The sequence below is a fragment of the Canis lupus genome, chromosome 30, assembly GCF_003254725.2.
Source record: "Canis lupus dingo isolate Sandy chromosome 30, ASM325472v2, whole genome shotgun sequence".
Lineage (NCBI taxonomy): Eukaryota > Metazoa > Chordata > Mammalia > Carnivora > Canidae > Canis > Canis lupus.
In genome coordinates this window covers 22,304,564-22,331,353 of record NC_064272.1, presented here as the reverse complement: position 1 = coordinate 22,331,353, position 26,790 = coordinate 22,304,564, and the positions used below count along the sequence as shown (strand labels likewise).

Sequence of the window (26,790 nt, the reverse complement as noted above, 5' to 3'; positions counted from 1 at the left end):
TCTAGCACAGAGCCCAATGCTGGGCTGAATCTCACAATCCTAAAATCATGACCAGAGCTGATATCAAAAGTCAGATGCTCAACCACCTGAGCCACACAGGTGCCCCCTTTTCATTGTTTGGATAGCCAACAGGGAACAAATCTGACACGAATCACAAGATGAAAATGCTTTAAAAATATGAGGATTAAAATATATATATATAAAGATTGTGTTATGGACTTGTGTCCCCCCAGAATTCATCTACAGAAGCTAGTATTTGGAGGTCAGACCTTTGGGAGATAATTAGGGGTAAAGTAAGTCATAACAGTAGAGCTACTATGATGAGATTAGTGTCCTTATAAGAAAAGACATCATAGAGGGGCAGCCTGGGTGGCTCAGCAGTTTAGCGCCACCTTCAGCCCAGGGCCTGATCCTGGAGACCCGGGATCAAATGCCATGTCGGGCTCCCTGCATGGGGCCTGTTTCTCCCTCTGCCTGTATCTCTGTCTCGGTCTCTGTGTATCTCTTGTGAATAAATAAAATCTTAAAAAAAAAAAAAAGAAAAGACACCATACAATTTTCTCTCCTACAATCCCTCTCCATACACATTAAGAAAAAACTGTAAGAACAAAACAAGAAAAAAAAAAAAAAGAACAAAACAAGAATGGCCATCTGTAATCCAAGAAGAGTCAGTATCAGAATCTGACCATGCTGGGCTCAGACTTCCAGCCTCTAAAATTATCAGAAAATAAACTGCTATTGTTTAAGCCACCCAGTCTGTGTTATTTTGTTATGGCAGCTTAGCAGACAAGATTGGAAAAGAGAGCAAATGGACACAAGGAGCCCCAGTAAGGAGACTACTGCAATATCTAGCAGTAGAGTACCAGATCAGAGCCGGCAGCAGGCATGCAGAAGCCATCAATTACCTAAGGAAAAAAATAAGCTACTTTACCTGGCCCCAGAGTGCTGAGAAGTTATATTCAGAAACCCTTAATCTCCATTCCCAAAAGTCCCTGTTCTGCTGTCTCACCTACCATCTACTCCCACATCATTGTAATTTAATATAGATCTTTCAAGGAAGGATTAGGAATTCATGGAGGGCCCGGTATCTCAGTCAGTTAAGCGTCCGCTTTCAGCTCAGGTCATGATCCAAGTGTCCTGGGATCAAGCCCTACACTGGGACCCCTGCTCATTCTCTCTCTCACTCTCTCTCATATAAATAAAATCTTAAAAAAAAAAAAGGCATTCTTACAATGGGAAATGGAGAAACAGAAGGCCCCAGAACTTTCTTGACATCAGCTAAGTGGCTGTCAAATCATGCTATAACCCAAACCCAGTCATTGTCTTATCCCGAAGAATTATTAGCAAATAGCTCCTATAGAATGTACAAGTCCACAGACCTCCATCAAAATCACCCTAATAGGCCTAGTGGCTCTGGGTTCTATGGAGTTTGAATTTGCTGATGTCCTTCTTTAAAATAAAGTGAAAAATTCTAAACACAATCTCATAAACACATACATACAAGTCAGGGAAACACATACATTGAGTCAGGGAAAGCCTCAATATTTCCCAATAACAGGTAGGCCAGGTGTTTTATATAACTAGGCAAGCACACTAAATGGAAAGCAGTATTAGGACCTGGGCAAGCCCTCATCTTCCCTAATCAAACATGCTAGAAACAGTAGCATTATCGGACAGTTCAGAGCCCTGATACCTTGTCATTTATGGATAAAACTTATACCTTTCTGCTTCAAGCACGGCATATAGAAGGAAGTTCTACTCGCACTTCCCAACCTCATCCTTGCAATCTCTTGTCCTCCCTGGGGAATATACATACCAAGGCCACTAGAACCCATACTTTTAAATCTTTAAAATGTTAACTCTTAGTGACACTAAAGTTTTGTTCAAATTACTGTTCAAACAAAGCAAAAGCAGACTATTCCTAAGAACCATTCAGCTGTCACACCTACTTAAGCCTGGGATTAACCTTGTCACTACAAGAGATCCTCAACAAGCATTTAAAACAACTTAGCTGAGAATAAAGGATTCAGGGATACTAATTTTTGGGCTCCATGGTTTGGGATATAATTAAGAGTTATAACAAAGAATATGCATGAGAATTTCACTTTTCTGCCTTAACATCCCCCACCTAACCAAAAAGAGAAAGAATTCACTTGAAGGATGTAGAAATTTTGAGCATTAACTACTATAAGGAGTTTCTTTTTTTTTTTTTTTTTTTTTTATTTTTATTTATGATAGTCACACAGAGAGAGAGAGAGGCAGAGACATAGGCAGAGGGAGAAGCAGGCTCCATGCACTGGGAGCCCGACGTAGGATTCGATCCCAGGTCTCCAGGATCGCGCCCTGGGCCAAAGGCAGGCGCTAAACCGCTGCGCCACCCAGGGATCCCCTATAAGGAGTTTCTTACCTCTCAACCACCTGATGTAATCTTGAGTAAGTGTAAGAAATGTATGAGATTTGTATGAATAGTCATTCCCTCCATATATAATTATGAGCTTAGAATCCCTTCAAGAGTTGCTATGCCACCTAACATAATAAGGCAACTGATATTTGTACACAACTGTTAAGTCTACACATTTTAGAATTTCCTTAAAAATTACTTAACTTGATCACTATCACAACCCCTAGGGCAGTATTTTTATTTTCCTTATTTTGTACATTAGATAAACAAGCTAAGAGAAGTTAACATACTGCCCTAAGATCACAGATCTAGTAAACGATAAAACCAACACTGAACCAAAACTTTGTGACTCCAAACCCCTCTTTTCAATATACAACAATGTGTCTCTATTCTCTACCACCTTAAATGTAAACAAACCATCCTACAAAGACCAACTAAAAACAACCAGGTATTACTAGGTGCTCTCTTCAAAGATCTACAGATGCCCTTCAACAAAATGAAAGCCCAGTCTACTTTTAAATAAATGAAAATACAAAATGGGACTAATCAACCCCACTCAATACTATAAAAGTTAGCATTCATCTCTTCATTTTAATGCACTGAAAGTTCTGTTCCCAAAATTAAATTTTAACTTCCATTAAAATCTCTTCTGTATATGTTTAATAACATTTTTAAACTACACTTGGAATAACTACTTTCCATCTGCTTTTACTTGCCTTTAGAACTAAATAAACATAAATCTTTGAAAAGGGGTAAGTGAAAATAAAGAATTTTCCATACTATGGAACAACCATTCTTTCTTAGGACTCAACTAAATAATAGCTGGGACTATTCCAGTATCTTACAACTCTCAAATTTCATCTTCTTCCCAAGGCACAAAGTCTGATGACAGCTGGACAATAAGACCACACACACAAAGAATTACACTCTCCTGAAGACATTTCAGGTTGTAACTATTTATATTTAATATCTTGTAATACTTTTTTAAAAGTTTTATTGTATAAAGGCTTTGATTATTGTTTTCTTTTTAATAAAAATAAATTTTGAAGCACTTTATTTTTGGAGAATATCAACATAACACCACTTAAATCTCCTTTTACAACAACAAATTTTAAAGATTTCTGGAGATATTAAATTCCTCCTCAAGACAAACCTTGCCCTGGTGTAGATTGGTATCAGTGCAGGTGCAACTACAACTCATCAGTTTGCTACTTCTGAAGGGCAATGAGAAACCACAGGCAAATGTGTATCACTGTTGATTTCTCTATTTCCTCTGCAAAATGAAGTTACCAACTTCCTATAAGAATTATGAAGAAAACAATGTATGACTAAACATTTACAAAATACTTTATTAATTTTTTTTCCCAACAGTTAGACTCCTCCTTCAGTCATTCACTGAGCAAAGTCCTACTACTATTACAAGTTTTAAACCTCCACTGTCAAACTCAGAGTCTGCTCATTGTGGCACTGCAAGAAATTATATAAATAGGAAGACAAGACAGATCCTGGCTATATGGCCTGTTCTGTGTTCCTACAGCAGAGCATCTCAAACCCCTACAAACTAAGTGGATTAAATTATTCAATTATTTTATTATTTAATCTAGTTATTTGAGTTTACTTGTTTAAGTATTCATGGTTCCTGAGACAGCATTACTGGGAATACTACAGGGAATAGGTTTGCAAGGCAACCAAAGTCTGAATAGCCAACTGACAGGCCCCTCAAAACATACACAACAAATTAGTTTCATTGCTACTTTCATAGTTTTTATTAATAATAGGACCGAGCCAATGACAGGCTACTGAGGAAAATTTCATACGCTCATTAAAATCACAATTTGTTTACGATGGAAATGCCTTTAATAGTATACTGCAATAAACAAACAACATGCTACAAATCTATAAAGACTTTTTTAACCAATACAAAAGAAGAGAATAAAATCATCAAAGACTGATTTTGTTATCTGTGCCATATGAAACTGTATCTTAGCTCCTACTTTTCTTCATGAAGATGAGATGACTTGGTAGGATTTTCTTCTCCATTTGTCCTCATGCAACAGTTAAAAGTGGGTATGGTCAGGGCTGAGGTTTCCTTTTGAAGGTGATCACATAGTGCTAGTTTTACATATTATTTATGTATATACATATAATTATTTATACTTGGGTTTATGTATCTGTATGCAAATACAGACTGTTAGCACACTGACAGTCCTGTTAGCACACTGAAAATTCCCACGCAAACTGACCAGGGAAATATCAGTACACTCCTTGGCCCAAAAGATGAAAAGCTGTGTCTCTCCTCAAAATAGAAACGGATTCCCTAAATCAATGTACCAGCCAAAATACTCAAATATAAAGCTCAGCATGAAAAGCCAAATTCCAAGAAGAACTTGGGAGTTTGTAATTTCCTTTATATTAACAAATTCACCACCATTATTTTTTCTGTATTTAAAATAACAAATTCTCTGGTCTAGACTTTCAGTCCAAAAAAAGAAATTCTTTTTTTAAGTTGTAAACAATACCTGGGAGACACACACCAAGGGTGGGAGGTGGGGGGATATGTGTGGCTATAATACTTTTTCAAAAATCCATGGGGACAAGTAGATTTTAGAATTCACTTTTTCAAATTTAAAAAAAGAAATACAGTGCACATACTATACATTACAAATCACTTCCAGTACCTAGTAATCATAAAAGAACTAGGAAAACAAACTGTCAACAGCCTCCCTTCAGAGAAGATCAGATTTTGCCACTAAAATAATTTATGCTGAATTTAAAGGAAAAATTTTGATTCAGACTTTCCTGGACTTCAAAATCACAAATCAGAGATTGTGGACCTTTGGCAGGTGAAAGGTGGTCTTGACATATAATAATTAATTATTTATGCCCTAGAATAAAAAGAACTAGGTGATGCTTAAACATTTAGTATATTTAGTATGGTCCTGAAATGGCTCTAATTACTTGCCTACTTGGGCATAATCAGGGGCACCTGGGTGGCAATTGGGCATCTGCCTTTGGCTCAGGTCATGATCCCGGGATCCTGGGACGGAGCCTGCATGGAGCTCCCTGCTCTTCAGGGGGCCTGCTTCTCCCTCTCCCTGCAGCATCCTCTGCTTGTGCTCTCTCACACTCTCTCTCTCTCTCTCAAATAAATAAAATCCTTAAATAAATGAATGAATGAATGAATGAATAAATGAATGAATGAATGAATGAATGAATGAATGAATGAATTCAAGCTCTCTGGAAGTTCACACCAAGAGAATGAACATGAAACAACTTTCCCCTTAAACTTTAAATTGAGACCAACACTGAAAAACATTTTCTAAAACCTTAGCATGTCAATGCCAAGCAGACAAAGGGCCTCTGACAAGATGACAAAGTCAGCTAGATACAGTAGGGCTTCCAAATAGCAAATCTGGGGTACCTGGGTGGCTCAGTCGGTTAAGTGTCTTCCTTTGGCTCAGGTCATAATCGCAGGGTCCTGAGACAGAGCCCTGCATCTGGCTTCCTACTCAGTAGGGAGCCTGCTTGTCCCTCTCTCTCTCTGCCTGTCACTCCCCTCTGCTTGTGTTCTCTCTGTGTGTCAAATAAATAAATAGTCTTTAAAGCAAAAACCTAAGAGGACCTGCTAACTCAGGTTTTTGCTATTTGAGGACCTACACAAACTGATTCTCTAAATTAACTTGAGGCCAAATCACACTTCTGCCATAAGCTCAAAGTGAAGCCTCACATTTTTTCCTCTCTAGTGATAAAGCAAACCTTTTATTTATCCTCAACAACCTCAAAACAACACATGCCTCAAGGACCGAGAAGCCTGATGACTGTAATTCCCTCCTAGCAGGATCCCTGCAGTGCTCCACCACTACTCACAACTCTTGCTGAGAGAAGGAGCACATTTGCTCATTGACTGGAGCTGCATGATCATATTAAATTCAACCTGTGTTCTCTACATTAACCACCAATGAAGTGGCAGACTAGTAATTGTGAGTTGATCCTGCTCATTTCAAAGCCTCACAATGGCTACCTGGTAAAACCACCAGAAGAAAATCAACAATTTTTAAAGGGAAGTTCCCAAAGAGACTTCCCTTGGATAACTGGAATAATCTTTCAAATTTAGACAACTCCCTCAGTACAAATTCAGGCACTTTCCTAGCACCTACAACAGATGTGACAAAATGACACCTTCAGCCAACATTTTTAATACACAAAAACATGGTACGATGTGGTAGTGGTTGTTTTTTTTTAAAAAGCAATCTCTTCTGTCCTGCACCTTAAATTTTTATTACTTTATTTTGAAAATTTCATCCCTGAGTCACTACCCAATGCAATAAAAATTAGCAACCAATCCCTAATCTGTTTACAGTGTGATCTTTAAATATGATCTTTATGTCCCCAAATCAGCTCAGAGTAGCTTGGATGACTCATCATAGTCTTTATGAAAGCACATTTTTAACATGGAATAGAGCACATTTCAAACATGGAGCAAAAAACAAACAAAAACCCAAAACCTAAAAACCCAAAGACCTCTCTATAAAAATATACATGTTCTTCTCAAGTCATGGACCTGTTAGAAATTACAAGATGACAAAGAGAAAACAAGGGCTCAAAAAACAAATGACATTACTAACAATTTTCTCCGTGCTTTTTATGGAATAACAAATTCCTCCCTACCAAAACCATTTGCCCCCTAACGTAATGATCCCTTTTCACAGACTTCTTTGGAAGCAAGAGAAGATCCACTAACAAAGACAGCTGAATAATACGCTCTAGAACTGGGCTTCTCATTAAAGAAAGGATACTTACTATAGGCCTGCATTCTACTCCACCTTTGTCCCTAATCCCAAAGATACAATGCAAAACATAAGGAAGGCAATGCTATAAGCTAACTAACCATGGTGCATGCTCCTAGAGCCTCAGTTTTTCTGATTATGATTAATTAAAACATATTTATATTACAACACATATGTTTGTGCTTAGGAGCAGAAAGTAAAATACACATACATTTTTAAGATAAATTTCTTTTGCTCACTTGTAATGCGTTGCTTCAGGCTACCAGGAGAGTTTCTGTTCCTTCTCCTCTGCTATTAAGAAAGAAATTGGAGAAGCTCTATTCTAGAGACTCTTAACATTCTCTCCAACCTGTCTTCCAGCTATTCTATCCTCTCAGATCACATAATTTTTATTTTACTTATTTATTTAGTCTACATCTCATTCCAGAAAGAATTTCAAATAGCTTGAGAGAGCATATGAAGAAAACACTACATCTAAGTGGCAACACTTTAGCATGGTAAAGGGTTTGCAAAAGGTGTACACATTTCTGTCTACCATTCCACACTATATATATCTAATCTACAAAGTAATAGTATTAAGAAGAAATCAACTGCAAGGGAAAAAAAAGGGGGGTAAAGTTCTTAGGTACCTGATACCCTTTCAAAACTTCTCTTCTAAAGGGAAAAAAAAAATTTATTTTAAAAAACTACTGCCTGATTTCTTCTTTGATTTCTTCTTAGATTTCTGACAATATATATTTAATTTTATGGCACTGAAAAACAACTTTGATAGGTTACCCTTGTGAAGGCATTTCCTCGTAGTTCAATAAACACTGCCTGTAATACTGGTTATAACTATTACTATTAATTATTAATATTATCATTAGTATTACTTAAGAAGATACCACAATAATAACGGCAGCTACCATTTTGGGGGGGGGCGGAAGGGTTGGGAGAGGGAGAGAGAATTTTTTTTTTAAGATTTTATTTATTTATTCATGAAAGACACACACACACACACACACACACACACACACAGAGAGGCAGAGACACAGGCAGAGGGAGAAGCAGGCTCCATGCAGGGAGCCCTACATGGGACTCGATCCGGGGTCTCCAGGATCATGCCCTGGGCTGAAGGTGGCACTAAACTGCTGAGCTTTTCCCGGGCTGCCCAGGGAAAGAATCTTAAGCAGACTCTATACCCAGCACAAAGCTGGACACAGGACGGGACCCTGAGATCATGACCTGAGCCAAAATTAAGAGTCAGACAGCTAACCCACTGGTCCATCCAGGCACTCCTGGCAGCAACCATTTTTCAAGCTGATGTGTAGCAGGCCATACATAAAGATAATCTTATTTGATCCTCAAAAATTTTGAGGGTAGGCAGCATCAGCCACTTTTCACAAAAAAAGTATGCTCAGGTCATTTAAATGACTTGCCAAAGGCTACCCTGCTAATAAGTTGCAAAGCAGTGATTCCAATCCAGCTCTTTGGTTCCTGAGCCCAATTCCTCCCACTATCCTACAGTGCCTCTCTTAAGAATTCAAGGGCTCTCTCACTGATAGACTCCATTAGATTCCATTCCATTTCAATAGGCACAGGTCAAAGAATGACAGAAATTCCCCCCAGTTACTGCACACAAAATTATATAGAAACAGACTGTAAATCTCTACATACTGTCATCTTACACTCCATTCATATACAAATAAAAATTGTATTTTTACATTAAATAATTATCCAAAGTCACTAATTTTACACATCTAACTCCACCATTAACATCAATCCTCGGCCTGATAATTTATCTCCCTCTGAGTTCATTTCCCTAAGGGTATTCATTCACTCTCTTAGCTTTAATTATAACTTGCAGGCACAAAAAACAAAATCTACATCTATCCAAAGGAAACTGAAGTGTGGATAGAAATATATGTATGTACAAAAAGGTGTTCACTACATTTTTATAATAACAAAAAAGCAAATTAACAAACACAATCCCTAAATGTAAGCAGTAAAAGAACAGATTTGTTAAGTTACCCTATACCCATTCCACGTAATATTATACAATTTTAAACCAAGTTTATAAAGAATCTTTAAGTGCATGAGGAAAATGTTCATTAAGTAAAATTTAAAAAAGAGGACACAAATTGAAAACATCATTAAGCAAACCATCATCTCAACTTTTCTTTTTTTTTTTAATTTTTATTTATTTATGATACGGGGGGGGGGGGGGGGGGGCAGAGACACAGGCAGAGGGAGAAGCAGGCTCCATGCACCGGGAGCCCGATGTGGGATTCGATACCAGGTCTCCAGGATCGCGCCCTGGGCCAAAGGCAGGCGCCAAACCGCTGAGCCACCCAGGGATCCCTCAACTTTTCAAACACAGGACTAACAGGAAAAACAAAAACCAAATGGAAATAAATCAAAACATAACAATTTTCTCTGGACAGGGAAATAATGGGTATTCTTTTCCTTTGTCGCTTTTTCTGTTTTCCAACTTTCTTTTCAATGATGACTATTAATTTTATAAGCAAAAAAGAGCTGCTGTTGTTTTTTTTAACCAACATCTTTAACTCCTCTCCTGGCACTTCTGTCTCATAAATCCCAAAATTAGCCAGAAGAGTCCCAGGTCATGTGAAATTTAAAATCCTCAAAACAATTCAGCATCTTTATTTCCTCCAGCATTACCACACTCCAGTTATGCTACAACTGCAACCTTAAGTCATTTCTCTTACCTACAGAAATCCAATTCTTCAAATTCCGTCAATCCTTTCATTCTGGTATTTTTCCTTCCTTCTCCGTATTTTAACATCAAGTCCAACCTTCACCAGCCACTCATCCCTATATTAGCACATCTGCTTTCCTTATTCTATTGTCTAAGCACTAATAATTCACTCCACCACAGCTAACTAGGTGCCAGGCACTGTTCTTCCTTGGAGCTTTACCTGTACTAACTCAATTAATATTCATAACCACCCTGTGAAGATAGCTACTATTTTTAGTCACGTTTTACAGATTAAGAAACAAAAGCACAGAGAGGTTAGGTAATTCACCCAAGATCACCCAGCTAGTAAGTGGCAATGACTGGATTTGAAGATAATACATTCTGGCTCAGATAATAGTATATAAATATGAGCTCTTCCAAGAGTGCAGTGGTGATCAATAAAAACCAACTTCTCTTTTCCTGAACTGTATAGCCCTTTGGAGCAAGTCGAATTCCCATTTCCGAGTCTATTTTCATGCTACCCCACTTCTGGGAGGACAATTCTTCTCTTCCCTAACTCATTTTCCATATCTCCTTTAAAAATCAACTCTAAATCCAACATCTCTGAGTTTTCCTTAAATCAGTTCCCTGACTTCTCAGCTCATCCTTATTCTCACAGACTCAATCGAAACTATATTAATGTGTAGTTGTTGACATTTTATATGTCACAGAGGTTTCCCTCACAATTTTACATTTTAGCATTCTATCCATATAATGCCTCCTTTTTTGGCCCCTGTCCTACTCCATTTCCCACCTTCCTAAAAGCTACTAGAATAGCAGGCTGCCCCAAGTAGATACTGAATAAACATACAATTAATTGATAAATCTGAGATATGTACGGCTCAACTATTTAACAAGGGAAGTCATTCATTAGTCTTTTGAACGGACATATTTAAATGTTTGTCTTCTCATTTTATTCCCTAAACTCAAAAGCCATTAGATTTCTAATTGCAACATCCTCATCCAAAAAAATATATTCAAATGATACCCAAAAGCAGTCTTACTAATTTTTTTTTTCTTAAGTATCCCATATGCTGTCCAGAAATAGCCTGTTTTTCCAGGAGACTCCTTCTAATAGTGTTGCTTTACTCTCTTATGGCCAGAGCTATATCCAAGTCTTCCACAACACTAAGCAGGCAGTGACATTCCAGTCATGATTACCAATTGTTCAAGAATGGAAAAGACTATCTGCCTTCAATAAGAGATTATTCTAAACGGCCCCCATCAAATCTACAATGTGAAAGCAACTGTTTTTACACTTAAGGTTCAGTATGTTCAACTTTATCTTCCGATTCAAAAAAAATTATTTTAGAATTCAAAGAAAAAGATGTACTAAAGAACAATGTAAAAGACAGTTGAATTTGTATTTAAATTGTTAATGAAAATATTAAAAAAAATTCCTTATAGATATGCCTCACTATATGTTAACGAGTCTCATTATCTGATCAAATTGTTCTCCAAATCCATTATTAACCATGACCACTTAAAGGAACACTACAGAGACTGTTCTAAAAAGTACATAATACTCAGTTATAGTCTTATCTCTAATTTTTATTTTTTCCAAGTTGATATTTTCATATATAGCTTATCTCTAAAAGACTCCTTTGCTACTTAGCTTTTACCTTAAATGAGCAAACCATATTTATCCTAAAATATTATATTTTTCTTTACATGCCTACTGACCCTGCAGTATTCATCACTACAGCCTGCCAAGAGCAAATGTCCAATATGGTTCAGTTACTCACACAACACTACTAAATTTGAACAAGTGTGTATTACTAGACATTGTATTACAAATTTTAATACTGATAGGTACACACCATGAACCACACCCTACTCATTACCTTAAGATACCTTAATTGAAATGAACAAACCTAGTTTACCCTCCATATAAAATTATCATTCCTACCTGTAATACAGTTAAAACACACATTGATAACATTTTGGCTTTCTTTCTTGATTTTTTTCAAATGTTACAAATAATGCCACACAATCTGAAAAGTTCATTCCATGTTCAATACGCTGAGCAGGTGTTTACTAATCTTACCATGGATCTTCTTTGATTACTTGAGAAGTGGATGCAGTTATAAGAGGGAAACACCAGGGATCCTTGTGGTAATGGAAATATTTTTGTATCCTCACTGTATCACTGTCAATAACTTACTTCCAATATTGTACTACACTTTTGCAAGATGCTACTATTGTGGGAAATTTAGTAAAGTACACACAGGATCTCTGTATTGTTTCTTACAACTGCAAATGAATCTACAGTTATCTAGAAAAAAAAATTAAAAAACTTTAATTTAATGAAAATTCATTTTTTCTGGCCCTATATCAATACTTTCAAAAAGCATAAAGCCCATAAAAATGAAACATTTCCCCCAAAAAAGTGATCAGTAACTGAAGAATGAAAAACTGTATTCCTTTTAAAACTTAGGAGCTGGAAAATAGTTCTTACAATGATTTCCAAAAATTTTGGGCAAGAAAAAACTGTGTTACAAAAATCTGCATTGAGTAACAAAAAGTAAAGCTTTACTTGCTAAGTAAAACAACTTTCTGGAAATATCAAAGATAGACTCAATATATATAGATAGATAGCTTACAAAATGAATACAATCATTCCCTTCCAATATCTCTTACTACTTGGATTCAAAAACTTATAAAGGAAACTTTTTTTGGAATCCTATAAACATCTAAACTACTAAAAATTAAAACCAATACCACAATTTAGTACTATGCATTTAAACTCTGAAGTTGGAGGGAATACTGGATTTAAACACCTGAACTACTTCCATTTTATCGATCCTTTCAACAAGTTTTCTCCTGGGATCCCTGGGTGGCGCAGGGGTTTGGCGCCTGCCTTTGGCCCAGGGCGCGATCCTGGAGACCTGGGATCGAATCCCATATCGGGCTCCCGGTGCATGGAGCCTGCTTCTCCCTCTGCCTGTGTCTCTGCCTCTCTCTCTTTCTCTCTGTGTGACTATCATAAATAAATAAAAAAATTAAAAAAAAAAAAAAAAACAAGTTTTCTCCTGATACTGGTTTAACATAACACAGTATCTCATTTTTAACTCCTACAGAGAGAAACACCTCTCAAGGTCACTGTAAGAACATCTCAGACTCTATCATACCAAAGAGACAAATTCAGTCTTATGATAATGCAAGAAAATTGACGCCTTGATGAAGAAATAGTATTGTAACAGATTTCTCCAGACAAGTAATATTAAATACATTTTCATCTTTTCCAATGACTTGAAGTGTCAGCTATCATACAAGGTGTTGGTTTGTTTTAGGAATAAGACTTTTTTAAAAATATGTTTTTTAAAACTATAAAATATATTGTACGCTTTCAGCTAAAAAAAAACCCTTAAATCTGTTCTATTATTTCTCAACAAAAAGCCCCATGTGAAATTAAGCCATCCTCAAAAAAAACGTAAGAAAGGAAAACATGCAACTACAGTTTTCATGAGGCAAAGACCTAGGGTTTTACAGTGTTACTCCAAATATAAAAAAACTCTATAACTTTTAAGTCAGCTCTTCAGAAAGAAAGATTGTTAGCTCCTTATATGCTGCAAATAAACAGGCATTAGGACGAATTATGTATCCTATCAAATCAGGATGAAGATTATTCAGATGTCAATAAAATATGTAAATACATTTTTTTAAAATTGTTATTTATTTATGATAGACACACAGAGAGAGAGAGAGAGAGAGGCAGAGACATAGGCAGAGGGAGAAGCAGGCTCCATGCACCGAGAGCCCGACGTGGGATTCGATCCTGGGTCTCCAGGATCACGCCCTGAGCCAAAGGCAGGCGCTAAACCACTGCGCCACCCAGGGATCCCTAAAATATGTAAATAAAATAATACTGCTATACCAATTTCTTCTAGACATTCCCTTTAAGAAAACTGACTACAGAAAAACCACATCTACCAATATACTGATATAAAATAATCACTTATGCCATTATACTTTCCCAAAAATTTAAATCCACTAATTACTAAAGACCACTGCTTTTCTTTTTTTCTGGAATGTAAAACAAACCAGAGAGATAAATATAACTACATCCACTGAACATGTGTTTAAGTTCAAACTTTCAATGGGTAAGTAACAAATCTAACAGTATTAAAATTAAAAATTTCCTATTCCAAAGAATCAAATACTGTCTAACTAGTTCTGCAATATAGACAATTTTTTTCTTGGCATAATGCAACAGAAAGGCCCACAGAGTTCCAATGCCATGCTTATAATAATACATATCAAGTTCACACATACTTTTTAGTTTCACAAGCTACATAAATCACAGGATAATTTTAAAAAATGAAAAAAATGTAATTGCCTTTATTCTAAAAACTGAAAAAAACATAATTGCCTTTATTCTAAAAACAAAGTATTTCTAATATCAAGTTTCTAAAGTTCATGTCCTTGATATCAATGAGTATCAGTTAAATATATTTTCTACAATTCAAGCTCAGTCTAGAACAGCAGTGTCACTACTCATTTAAAGAAATATATTAAGCATCTACTATGTATCAGACAAACTGAATTTGAAAGTGCTAGTAAAGAATTATTAGTTGCAAAAATTGAGATACACTCAAATCAGTAGTGAAGAAACGAATATGGCCTTCTACATTAATAATTTTTCCCCTCCCCAAAAAAGTGACAATTTTCAAATGATTACTAGTAAATGGGAAGGAGGTTAAGAATAGAGTTGGGGTTTGGCTGACATTTTATGATACCCTTTTGAATAAGGATAGTATCAGCCTTCAGCCTATTTTAAAACATAGGATAAATGAAGAATGTAGAACGAAAAAAAAGGAAAGTAAAATGTAGAATGCTTTTATTTTGCTTATTTGAAGTGTTAAAAAACATACTATATTCTACCCACAAGCTGTAATTTCACCATAAAAAATAAATTTTAATAAAATATGTCAACTATTTTTAAATTGAAACAAACACTTTTTAAATATAAAGTGGTATATAAGGTGTTATCAGTTATATTTCATTTTTTCCTGATATTTTGTTCTCTTAGTATCTTAAGAAACTGACTATCATTTTACTAGGGAAAATAAAAGCACCGGTCAAAGAGGAATTACTAAATTTCAGCCTAGGGATTTGACAGCTGGTTTTCTTAAGATGATGCTGTCCATGGCTTGCTTGCTTTCTTTCTTTCTTTTTTTTTTTTTTTTTTTTTTTTTTTTGAAAACTAAGGAATAAGTTTAACTTAAAAGAAAATCCTAGGTTTTGAACACTGTAATGTATCTTGCTTCTGGACTGTTTACTTTTGAAAACATGAGTTTAAATAAGTTAGAAAAACAAAAAAAATGCATATTTAAGAAATATGGGATAAGTGTTCATAATGGAACAGAGTAGTTATAAATATACATAAAGTAAATTTAAAGACCACAGCACCAGTATAGGAATAGGAATCTAACTTATTCGAAACATTGTCCTAATGTAATCTGAATGTGGAATTCAGTCATCTAATAGATGTCATTTGAAAATAAATCTCTCTATTCATTTATCTCTAACAGTCCTTTAACATAACTGTCCCCAAAATTGCTAATTTGCTGCAGACTTCCAAGGGAATGACCATCTTTTAAGTCTTACTGATTATTACTTGACTCAATTCCACTTTCCATACACATATATCAAATTACATTATTTCACCAATTGTTTAGAATCCAAAGGTTCAATAATGCAAATAAGGCTGAAATTTTAGCAAAACTTAAAAATACACATATGTAAATAAACATTAAAAAAAAAAGACCACACATGGACCACAGAGTGTTTTCTTCCGGTACTTGTCCAAACATAGATGCAGGATATAATCCCTTGTACTCAAACAAGACAAATTCAACTTAAAAATTCACGGAAAACAGAAAAATTTTAAATCAATGCTTAAATTCTCAGAAATATCAATGGATCCTGAAAGCAACAGTCCTCATTTGAGCCTTGCTTTTGCTTCTAATTTGAAATGGACACTACAGAATGGCATGAAGATATTAAAATACTTTCTATTTTTCTACCAAAACGTATCACATCACCAAAATATGAGTTTCCGATTTTAAATATCATCTTACCTGATCCACTGAACTGACTGCTTCCCAGTGTCGTTGGTCTGGTTTTCCCACTATTAACAGGTGGAGAAAACATCTACAAAATAACCCAAATGCATTTGTTAGTCCTGAAATTCTCCTAGACTCCTTGTAAACAAAAGTCCACCGAGAGTCATCAGTTACTGTATTTCAGAAGGAAGTGACGGTAAAATTGAAGATATACATTCAGACCCAGAAAAGCTAATATACTATGTCCTAAAGCTACTTGAAAATAGTTGCTATATTCTGCTCTCAAAACGCAGTCACTTTCATGAGAAAGTCTAAGATTATTAAGTTTAAACTGTAAATTTTTGTCCATGGTCTTCAATTTCTAAGACAGATCTCATTACATTTACATTACCATTCAGTTCAGTCAGAATTACATCCAATGAAACTACTACATAGAGTAAGGATCCATTATAACCCAGTTTTATAAAGTAGGTATTGGTCCTTCCTCTTAACAACAGTTAATAAAGGAATTCAACCCAGTGGAGATAAAGACAGTAGGCCCTCGGTTTCAGCTATTTTTAAGTCATTCAATTATGTCCCATGGTAAGAGATTCATAAACATACAGGTACTTATGTATGTACACACACGCATTTACACACACGCATAAAAATACATGTACAGTGTCCAGCCAAAAAGGCTGAAAATTCTAGCCTTTAACTGGCTTTCCCCTAACTGACATCTTTCAGGTATTATAAATTCTGTCACATCTTAGGGAGGGAAATGGGGAGTGCGGGGGGGGGGGGGGGGGAATAATTTTTCTCTTTTCATACAAAGTTCAAAATCCCTAACAATCATCAGGGTCAGAGGGTGACTCAGCCCAAGCTCATGGTTACATTGTTCTCCTTTTAACTGGTTAAATCAAATGACCCCTCTGGCATTAAAGTTTTAAATCTGCAAGTCTAGACATTACATCAAAGTTCAGGTGTCCAACTTGGGGGAGCTGGACTCCAGCCCTGAGAACTACTGCTCAAAGCAGATGGAGTTCACGCAGCCTAGTCTCCACGTCGCTTTCCGCCCCCCCCCCCCTTTTCTTATTTCTCTCTTTTTTTTTTTTTTTTTTTGGTAAACCTCAGCAGAACCCCGAGATGCCGCGGAAAGCTCTCCTACCGCACTGAAGTCCAGCAGGTCGCTCAGCTCCTTGTCGGTCCCTATAGCGGCCATGCGCTGCTGCTGGGGATTCATCTTCGGCCACTTCTAGCAGGTCCTAGAGCAGAGGAAACAGGCTCAGAGAGACCACCGAGGCCCAAAGTGTGTGAGGGGATGCGGAGGGGCGCAGGGCCGGCGCGGGAGCCGCGGGCTGACGGCCGCTGCCCCCTCGCTCCCTCCGCCGCGCGGGCAGGGGGCAGGAGAGCCCAGCACCGCGCCGGGGCGGCGGATCCACGCGTCCCTCCCTCCGCGCGGCCCGCGAGCGTCGCCGCGGCTCCCGCAACTCGCCGCCTCTCTCCCGCAAGTTTCCGAGCCCAACCCTGCCCCCTCCGCGGCGCCCCCACCCCTGCGCGGCCGCCGGGCCCGGGGCCGGGGGCGGGGGCCGGGGCCGGGGGCGGGGGGGCGCGGCGGCGCCCGGCCGGGCGGGGGTCTCGAGGGGCGGGGTGAGGGGGCGACTGGGCGTCCAGCGAGCGGAGCGGCGACGAGGGGGGGAGATGCGAAGTGACTCACTGGCTCGGCAACAATAGAACTGACAAGTTGCAGGGAACGCGCCGCTCGCAGGCCCGCGGCCGCCGCCGCCGCCGCCGCCGCCGCCCGGACGTCCCCAGCGGGCCCCGGGGGGCCGGGAAGCAACCCCCGCGCGCCCGAGGGGCCTTTGTAGAAAGAAAATACAAACCCCAACAACTCGTGCGGCGCTCGCCCGGCGCCCTCCGCCGCCGGCTCGGCCTCCTCCCACTTTTGCCGCCCTGCCTGCGGCCGGCCAGCCCCGGACCTGCCGAACAATGAGCCCCGCGCGGCGGCCGCGGCAGCCCGCTCCCCCGCGCGCCCCGGAGCCGGCGCCGAGAGCCGAGGGGGCCCCGCGCAGGCCGAGCGCGCCGCCCGCGGGCCTGGCCGCCCGCGACTCTCGCCTCCGCCCCCACTCCGCGCCCCAAGTTGGAGGGAACCCCGGGCTCGCCCCCGTACAAAGGGGCGCGGAGTTGGCGCGCGGGCCGGGGACGCCGCGGCTCCGGCAGGGACGCGGCGGCGCCCCCCCGGCCCCCAGCGCCGCCGGCGCGCGCCCCTCCCGCCCGCCCCGCCGCAATTACCTGCCGCCCGTGTCCGCATCCAACCTCCCCGATTAAAGTTCACTTCGGCCGGGAGAGCGGGCTCGGGCTTCCCCTCACACCGCCCGGCGGCAAGGCTCACTTTGCCCCGCGCGAGCGCTCGGGTCCGGGCGGGGGAGGCGGCTCTCGGGCCTGGCCGCCCCTTCCTCCCGGGGCGGGCTGGCGGTCCCCCCGAATAGAACTTGTGGGTCTCCTCAGGCGGACATTTTTTTCGCTGAGGCGGCCTCAGCACCGCGCTCGGCTCGGCTCCGGATCCCTCCGCGCCGGGAAGAGCCCCGGGTTAACCCTCTCGTCCCCGGGCCGCTCCCGCCGCCTGCGCCGAGGAAGTGGGGCCGGCGGAGGGGGCGGGGAGGAGCCGGCGGGAACGGGGCGGGGCCGCCGCGCGGCCGGTGGACAAAGCCCGCGGTGGGGTGAGGCGGGACGGAGTCGGGGCCGCCGGGGAGGGGCGGGGGACGCGCGGAGGCGCCCCGCGAAGTAGGGCCGGGCCGCCCGCCGAGGGCGCAGGGCCGCAGGCGCCGTGGCGCCTCCTCCGGCCGGTCCCGCTTCTGCCTCGGGCGGCGGAGCGACTCGGCGCGGCGCGGCGCGGGGCGGGCGCAGCTGCGGGCGCATCTGGATCCGCCGCCGCGGCCGCCCAGCCCGAGGCCGCAGAGCCCTGGAAGCCGCGGGTCCCGAGCGAGCCGCGCCGGACGCCGCCCGCCGCCCGCCGCACGCCGGGTCGGGTCGGGTCGGGCCCGGCCCGGACGTCCCGGCCCAACAGGCTGCGCCGCGCGGAAGATGCGCGCGTGGGGAAGGGAGACCGAGCCACCTGGGCCCGCGCCCGAGTCGGTGCAGCTGGTCGCCTTCGGTGCGGAGCGGAACGCGGGAGAAGGGGCCCGACGCCCCCTGCGACTGCACAAAGCGGTGTGGGCTCCGGCCGCCCAGACACGCCACCCACACAAGCCCGCCTGCACCCGCAGTCACCTCTTCCCACGCGAGTCCTTCCCGTTCGGGGCCACCGACCTGGACAGCGGGACGAGCTCCTGGAAACGGATCAAGCCAGTGCCTTCATTTTGTAGAGGTGGCCCAGGGAGGTTTGCTTGCGCAGCCCCTGTCTTGGCCCAAGTTCCGAACTTGGCCCGAAGAAATAACTAAACTTCCATTCCTTCCAGGTTGGGGATGGAAGTGAGGTTTTCTCCAATGGCAGCCACTGTTTAAGCCAGGGGCTCGGTGAGCGCAGTAAAGAGCAGTAAAGGGCCAGCAGAAGAAACTTAGAAGACACGTCCAAGGTAACAAATTGAAGGAAGCAGCCAACGCCTTGACGGCAACAACATGGCCAGAAGGAGTCAGTGAAGCCCAGACTTGCATGGAAGCAAGGAGGGAGATTCAGCTGCAAATTTGCAGTTGTGCTTTATTGCAACCCAAGCTGTCCAGAGGGAGAAGGCAACTCTTGCTTGGGGCTGGGGGTTCCCATGGTTGTCAATGGGCACACCTTGGACCTTGGGCCAAGTCCTGTGGTTGCTTCTCCATTACCCACTCTCCCTTATCTAGGTTAACACCCCCCCTCCCCTTGTTTTTAGCCGTCACATCCCTGCCCTGGCTGCATGGTGGAGCATACGGTTCCAATATAAGCAAATTAGCATAATGCCAACCTAAAAAAAGCAGCCATAGTCCCATCCCTGCCACAGTCACTGGTTGGCAGTGGGCATGACACAATTTGGGACAATGAGAGGAGCAATTTTACTGTGGCCTTTTGGGGAAGTTTTTGTCTATTTCACGTATTCCAAGAGAAGTTCATCGGCAATCTTCTCTTTCTGCATGTATTCCAAAAGTCAGGAAGCATAACAATAATAAAAACTGAAGGAATATCACCAAAATGTTGTATGGAAAAAAAAAATTAAGGAGCCCCTGGATTGTGTGGGCAGCTGTCTTCCAAGCAAAAGGTCCAGCTTGGTTAAATAAAGCAGGCATGCAGAAAGCAGAGATACGATCTCTGGGCCGCCCCGGTGGCTCAGCGGTTTGGTGCCGCCTTCCATCCAGGGTATGATCCTGGAGACCCCAGATCGAGTCCCACATTGGATTCCCTGCATGGAGCCTGCTTCTCCCTCTGCCTGTGTCTCTGCCCCCCCCCCTTCTCTGTTTCTCATGAATAAATGAATAAAATCTTTTTAAAAAAAAAAAAGAGGTGATCTCTGATGATGTTTTTGAGACTCTGATGAAATGCCTCCGAACCCAGATCTACCTTCATTGATGAAACCAATCGGATTAGTTTTCTATTTGTAATCTAGTGTGTTCTAACTAATATACCCAATGGCCATTTTTTGTAGCAAAGACATACTAAACATTAGATGGGAAGTCTGACTAGAACTTTTAGGGCCCCTTCTAAGGATAAAATTCCATCACTCAGTGGTAAAACTGAAGAGAAATATTGGGAAAAGGAGAATGTAAGCCCACCTGAAGGATTTATGGTGTTTTCAAAAAAAAAAAAAAAAAAGAAGAAGGGGAAGGAGAACTAGTTTCTTCTATAACTAATTCAGAAGAAGAAATAGCTATCTTCCCAAACCCTTCCCAAACCCTCAGCCTCAGGGCTCCCTCACTCCCTTGAAGAAATGACTGAAGTTTTTCACATCTGTTATGGCCCAAACTGTCTTATACTTTATTTTCTCTTTATATTATATACTCCTTGAGCAGTAGGATTGCCATGTGTCTGTCTGTACCATGCACCTAACATTATGCTCAGAAAAGGGAGGCTAGAATTAAATCCACCCATCATTTGACATTATAACATGAATTTGTTTTTCATGTTATGTAGTTTTTGCATGTATCATTTTTAATAAAGGAATATTATTCCCACCAATGGATTTTTCCTGTAATACTCAGACATATATGGAAGGCAGAATATAAAAATCACAGTTTTGTGTCTCTTGTAACTAATTTCTAGGCCTTTGCTGACCTTGCTAGGAAGCCAGAAGGCTTTGTTGAAAAGCTCAGGGAAAAACAACTAATAATACAAACTCAGTGATAATTAAGAGTACTGTATCTATAGTGTAAATTAATATCAATCAATATTGAAATGTAATGAACATTTCTAACATGTACAGTTGGTGCTGAATGCTGCAAGGAACAGAAAATCTCAAACCTATCCTGCCTCAAGAATGTTATAGTCTGATATATTTTATTTCCCTGTCCATTCACCTTAGCCTGCCACTGGGCAGACTCAACAATTCTGTCAACAAAGTTTCAGTTCCCACTTTCTAAGGGCCCCAACCCTACACTCAAAAACGCATACACAATTTTATGAGGGAGATCTGAGTTGCCCAGAGAAACTTTTACAGTCAAAAGAAAAGGTAACCAAAAAAAAAAAAAAGAAAAGAAAAGAAAAGGTAACCAAGGCAGTGGGTTTTGCTTCCTTGAGAGATTGGCTTGAACTTGGCCCCTGATTTAGAAGGAAGTATTCTAGAAAGTTCATAGAAGGAAAAGGAGGAGGAAAGAGAAAAGCACTAATCAAGTCAAATGGCAAGTTGCTATCTAGATAGAGTGAGTGGCCTCGTAGCAAAATCTAACTAGAACCAAGTTTGAAGGGTAATGCACTCCCTTGGAGTCCACAGGAGAGCAGCTAGGAGTTCTTACTTTCTTTTCCACAGCTATCTTCTTGGGACTAAAGGGAACAGTTTTATGTAACAATTAGTTTTGTAAGTATTACCTTCAGTTCATGACACTTTGATCACTGATGAACTAAAAGCCAAGATTTTCCACTGGATTATAAACCATATTCTACTAGTCATCAAAAGTTCACTTTCTTCATTCTCTTCTATCCTCTTGTAAGAATCCGTTGGAGAATTTTACCTTTTCTCTCTGTTCATTGGTAAAAAGAGTTCTCTATTCCTTGTTACTGTAATTTATTGTTTAAGCCATTAAATGGCTTGTATGAATGCTATTTTCAGACTTGAGATATCCTCTAATGGTCCATCTTATATCAATGTCTTCTTCCCCTTTAGGATTCTTTCTTTCATATTTCATAAAAGTACATTTATACCAAAATCAAGACAAATTCAGAGCCAGAAAAGGAAAAAAAAATACTGTCAAACACTCTAAAACATCAAACCTAGATAGCTACAGATTTTAATTTTTTAGAACTTAGTATAGTCAACCAAGTAAAATAATTCTTTCCCATATTCCTGTATGTATCTTGGCACAATGCCTTGTACATAGTTGATGCTCGCTAAATAATTATTGAAAAATGAGTAGTTCTGTGCTTCTAGGTAGAGATGGCAGCTTAACACTTGCTCTAAAGTTCTCTCCTTCCTAATATCACACTAAGAAAACAGTAAAGGGATTTTTAAAAAATATTTTTATTATAGAAAGCTTCAAGTATAAAAAAAAGGTATTGTTAAGAACCTCTGTGTACTTAATCACCCACCTTTAAAAATTATGGATTCTTCATCTATCTTTGCTCCCACTTTTCCATTCTCATGTTAAAGTAAATCATGTCATAACATAAAATGACTTTTTAAGTATTGAAATCATGGGAATCCGAAGATGAGACAATGGCAACAAAATTTGAGGAGGCTGTTAGCTGGAAAAGCAGAAAAATGATAAAAGATGTAGCAGACTATTGAAACTGAATCTTAAGGGGGCAATGAGTAAATCAATAGCCAGACCTATATATACTGAAGTGTCACCAAAAGACTCATAACTAGCCAGTTTCAGTTTTCTCTTGAAGTGAGGAAAGGATATAATACTATAAGGAGGATTGGTTATCAGTCTGTTTAAGAAGTAATCAGATCCCCAGATTCCCTTCCCAATTCCATGCAGTGAGGCAAACAAATGCCTCTCTCCTACCGAGGTAAAAATACTGCAAACTTATTCTCTGCATATGATGAAGCAGGATGTATCTCAGGGGTAAGAGAATTAAGTGCAACATTTGTGTATTGGATGCTGAGACCTCCAGATAAGTTTACCAACTTGGTTCCCAGATTCAGAGCAGCTAGGCTTTCAACTCCAAGGAGGAGATTAGAAGATCCTTCTAAATGGACTCTGATCAGCCCAAAAGGAAAGACCTGAAGATACTGATGTGGGAAGTTCCCTAACTATGAGCCTGAAGAAATTACTCTAAGATATATTTACAACTGACAAATCCCCATCTGTATACTCAGAATCACAGCAGTCAGTTTATTGCCTTATTCTTAAATCTGAGTGGATGACCAAGGATTATCAGATTACTTAAGGGAACCCACTATCATGTGAGACATTTAGACATTTAAACTTGAAAATAGGAGAGTATAAACTTCATAAAAGGATTGGAAGAAAAAGTTGAGAAAATTCCCTAGAATGCAGAACAAAAAGAAAGGGCTAGTTCAAGAAATTCAAAATCCAAATCATAAGACCTCCAAAATGAGAAGGGGGGTTTAAGGGGGTGTATGGGGATAGTCATCTATGAAACTATCTAAGAAAAATTTCCGGAACCGAAGTACATGAGTTACCAAATTAAATGGGTTCACCAAGAGCCTACCACAATGGATAAAAATAGATCTATACCAAAGCCTGTGATCAAGAAGTTTGAGCACACAGAAGACAAAAGTAGACCTTAAAGCTTCCAGAGAGAATATAAAACAGGACAGATAACAAGGACTAACACTCAAATGACGTTCAACAACTGTTTAACAACAATACTGGAAGCTAGAGGGCAGTGGAACAAGGACTTCAAATATTTCAAAGAAAAAATATTTGCTAAATGAATTAGTGATTTCGAAGTGTCTTTTTTTTTTTTTTTTTTTTTTACAATTTTTTATTTTTAAGCAGTCTCTACACCCAACACAAAGTTAAACTTATAGCCCTGAGATCAAGAGCATGCTCCTCGGGCTGAGCCAGCCAGGCTCCCCCAGGAGTTTCTTTAAAATAGCTTTATATTAATCATTATTAAACCAAATACTGCTTTTCTCTGGTTTCAGTCCATGTGAGTTAGGGATAAAGAGATATGCCTAACTGGGTCAAATAGAACACACAGGGGAATCAGAGTGCTTGGGTGTCCGACTCTTAGTTTCAGCTCAGACCGTGATCTGTGGGTCCTGGGGATTGAGCCCCAAGATAGGTTCTGCTCTCAGCGCAGAGTCTGAGTGAGATTCTAGTCTCCCTCAGCCTCTCACATCTCCCCCGCCTCTCAAATATATAAATAATCTTAAAAAGAAAAAAAGAATACACAGAGGCATCACCTGCAAAAACACACACAATTTTTACTCTCTATTTTCTCAACATTTCTAAAGCATTTTGAAAATATTAGTGTCCTCTGGGATACCTGGATGGCTCAGCAGTTGAGTGTCTGCCTTTGGCTCAGGGTGTGATCCCGGAGTCCCAGGATCAAGTACCACATTAGGCTCCCTGCATGGAGCCTGCTTCTCTCTCTGCCTGTACCTCTGCCTCTCTCTCTCTCACTCTCTCTCTGTCTCTCATGAATAAATAAATAAAATCTAAGAAATATATATATATTAGTGTCCTCTGAACTTTTAGCAAAGAATCTTAAGTATTATATTCTCTTTTGAATATAGGTAAATTCAATATACATACCTTTTACATCAAATGTCATTTATTCACTACCATGAGGAAAAGCATCACAAACACTAAATGCCTCTTTTGGAATGTGTCTTTGCCGTGTATTTGAAGAGGAGGTGTCCAGAAACTAGACCAACTAATAGAACTGTCTTGGGAAAGCTGACAAACATCAGACTATTTATTCTGCTCTACCCATTTAAACTTCGCTTGGAATAAAAGTTTGAAAACTGATGTATACTACCAACAGGGACTGAAGACATTCCACATTTATGTAGTCAATGTATTCATCTTGTACGGACATCTGAGGTGTATATCATACTTAGGAATGTCTATCTCCCTTTGTGATTATAAAAATAAAATAAAATTCACTCATAATTCTTTTCTAGGACTAGTAGTTTAACTTATTTGTGTTTAAATCTTCAACCTATTAGAATTTACTTTGATGTAAGGAGTGTGGTAGGGATTCAGCTTATTTTTTCCAGTTGGCTATAGGATTATTCCCAATCATTTGTTGAATGCAATGCTCTGAATTAGATATCTATATTAAATTACTTAATTCTTTCATTCAGTTCACTGTATTAAAGAACAAATGCTCAATAATCAAGAAAGACAAGTAGGAAATGAAAGAAAATGAGGATAATCGGGAGAAATCTAAATTTAGAGGTTAAGATTTAAAAGATTCTGTTACTATCAGTGACAAGCTCATTTTTTATCACCTGGAAAGACAACCTGGTGTTTGGAGTTGATAACACTCTCAACAACTATTTTAAGAAGAGCCATTCCTTCTCTATTATAATTATGTACAGCCCTCTCGTACTTAGGTTTTTAGTATGTAGAAGTTTTACTTTGTAGGAGTAAGGAGTCACTTATTACATGTGTTATAGGAAGAATTCTCTGTTCTCTGTTTTTTATCTCATGATCTATTTTGGAAATAATTAATCATTAACCTGTGATTGTAGCTTGCACATCCCTCTAAATATGTAAGCTGACTTCCATCCTGTTGTATGAGCACATGTGTGTTCGGAGCTACCTGACTTAAAAAGACATTTGGTATTAGAACCTTCCAGAAAGGAAGACATTGGCCTTAAATATATGAACATACAGAGCCAGGCCTGAAATATTCACAGGAGTAAGAAAATTCTTTTTTGGCTTCCTCAACTCTTCTTGTGACCTCAGCATCTCTAACTTCTGAAAATAAGCGCAGACACATAGCACTTAGAAGAGTGGTTTTCAAAGTGTGGTCCCAGAGGGGCACCCAGCTGGCTCAGTCAGTAGAGCACCATGACTTTTGATCTCAGGGTGGTGAGTTTGAGCCCCATGTTGGGTATAGAGATTACTTAAAATAGAAAGAGAGGAAAAAAATAAAACAACAACAACAAAGTGTGGTCCTTGGACCAGTAGCCTCAGGTTCTCCTCGCAGTTCATTTGAAATGCAAATGCTTGGACTCCATCCTTAGAAACTCTGAGGGTAGGGCTAGCAATCTATTTTTCACAGTCCTTTCTGTGATTCTGTTGTAGACTAAAGTTGGAGAAACAGCACCCTAGAATGGTGATTCTATGAGGTCTTTAATGCCTCAGGACAATAAAGATGAATATGAAATGAATTGCCAGTGTGTATTTACTTTGAAAAGATAAAGACCACTGGGAAAATGTACTTAGCAAGGTAGAGCAATGCTGAAAGGAATAGTGTGGATCCATAAACTGTTTTGAAATGGTTGCTAAAAGCAAATGTTATTGCTGGTGAAAAGTCCAGGAAGAGGTGAGATGCCAAGTTCAGCTTTCACCACGTGTCAGATCCTATGAATTTTTTCTTATAAGTCATTGGTATCTTAGGCAAATTCAATCTAGTATGATAAATGGCCTGCTTATTTTAACATTTATGAAAAAATCAGGAGAATGCATAGTCAATATTCTCAAGGTCTTAGGTATATGTGCCATTAGTTTCTCTCAACTAAGGACTCTTCAGGGGAAAAGGCTAGAGTC

At 40.1% G+C, this 26,790-nt stretch overlaps 1 protein-coding gene across 9 annotated transcripts in view; it reads right to left on the bottom strand.

The window, feature by feature from the left end:
- TCF12 (transcription factor 12) overlaps window positions 1-18,679 on the bottom strand; it is a 367,303-nt gene extending 348,624 nt beyond the window's left edge. For 7 of the 9 annotated variants that reach the window (XM_025472675.3, XM_025472677.3, XM_025472678.3 and 4 more), the window contains exons 1-3: window positions 18,265-18,679; window positions 17,141-17,237; window positions 16,009-16,081 (exon numbers count right to left, since the gene is read on the bottom strand). In XM_025472675.3, coding sequence (XP_025328460.1) covers window positions 16,009-16,081; window positions 17,141-17,215 — 148 coding nt within the window. In that variant the 5' untranslated portion in view covers window positions 17,216-17,237; window positions 18,265-18,679. Of the gene's footprint in view, window positions 1-16,008; window positions 16,082-17,140; window positions 17,238-17,855; window positions 17,983-18,264 lie in introns of those variants that run through there. The other 2 variants (XM_025472676.3, XM_049104445.1) reach the window with 2 other exon arrangements.
- Window positions 18,680-26,790: the final 8,111 nt, after the last annotated feature.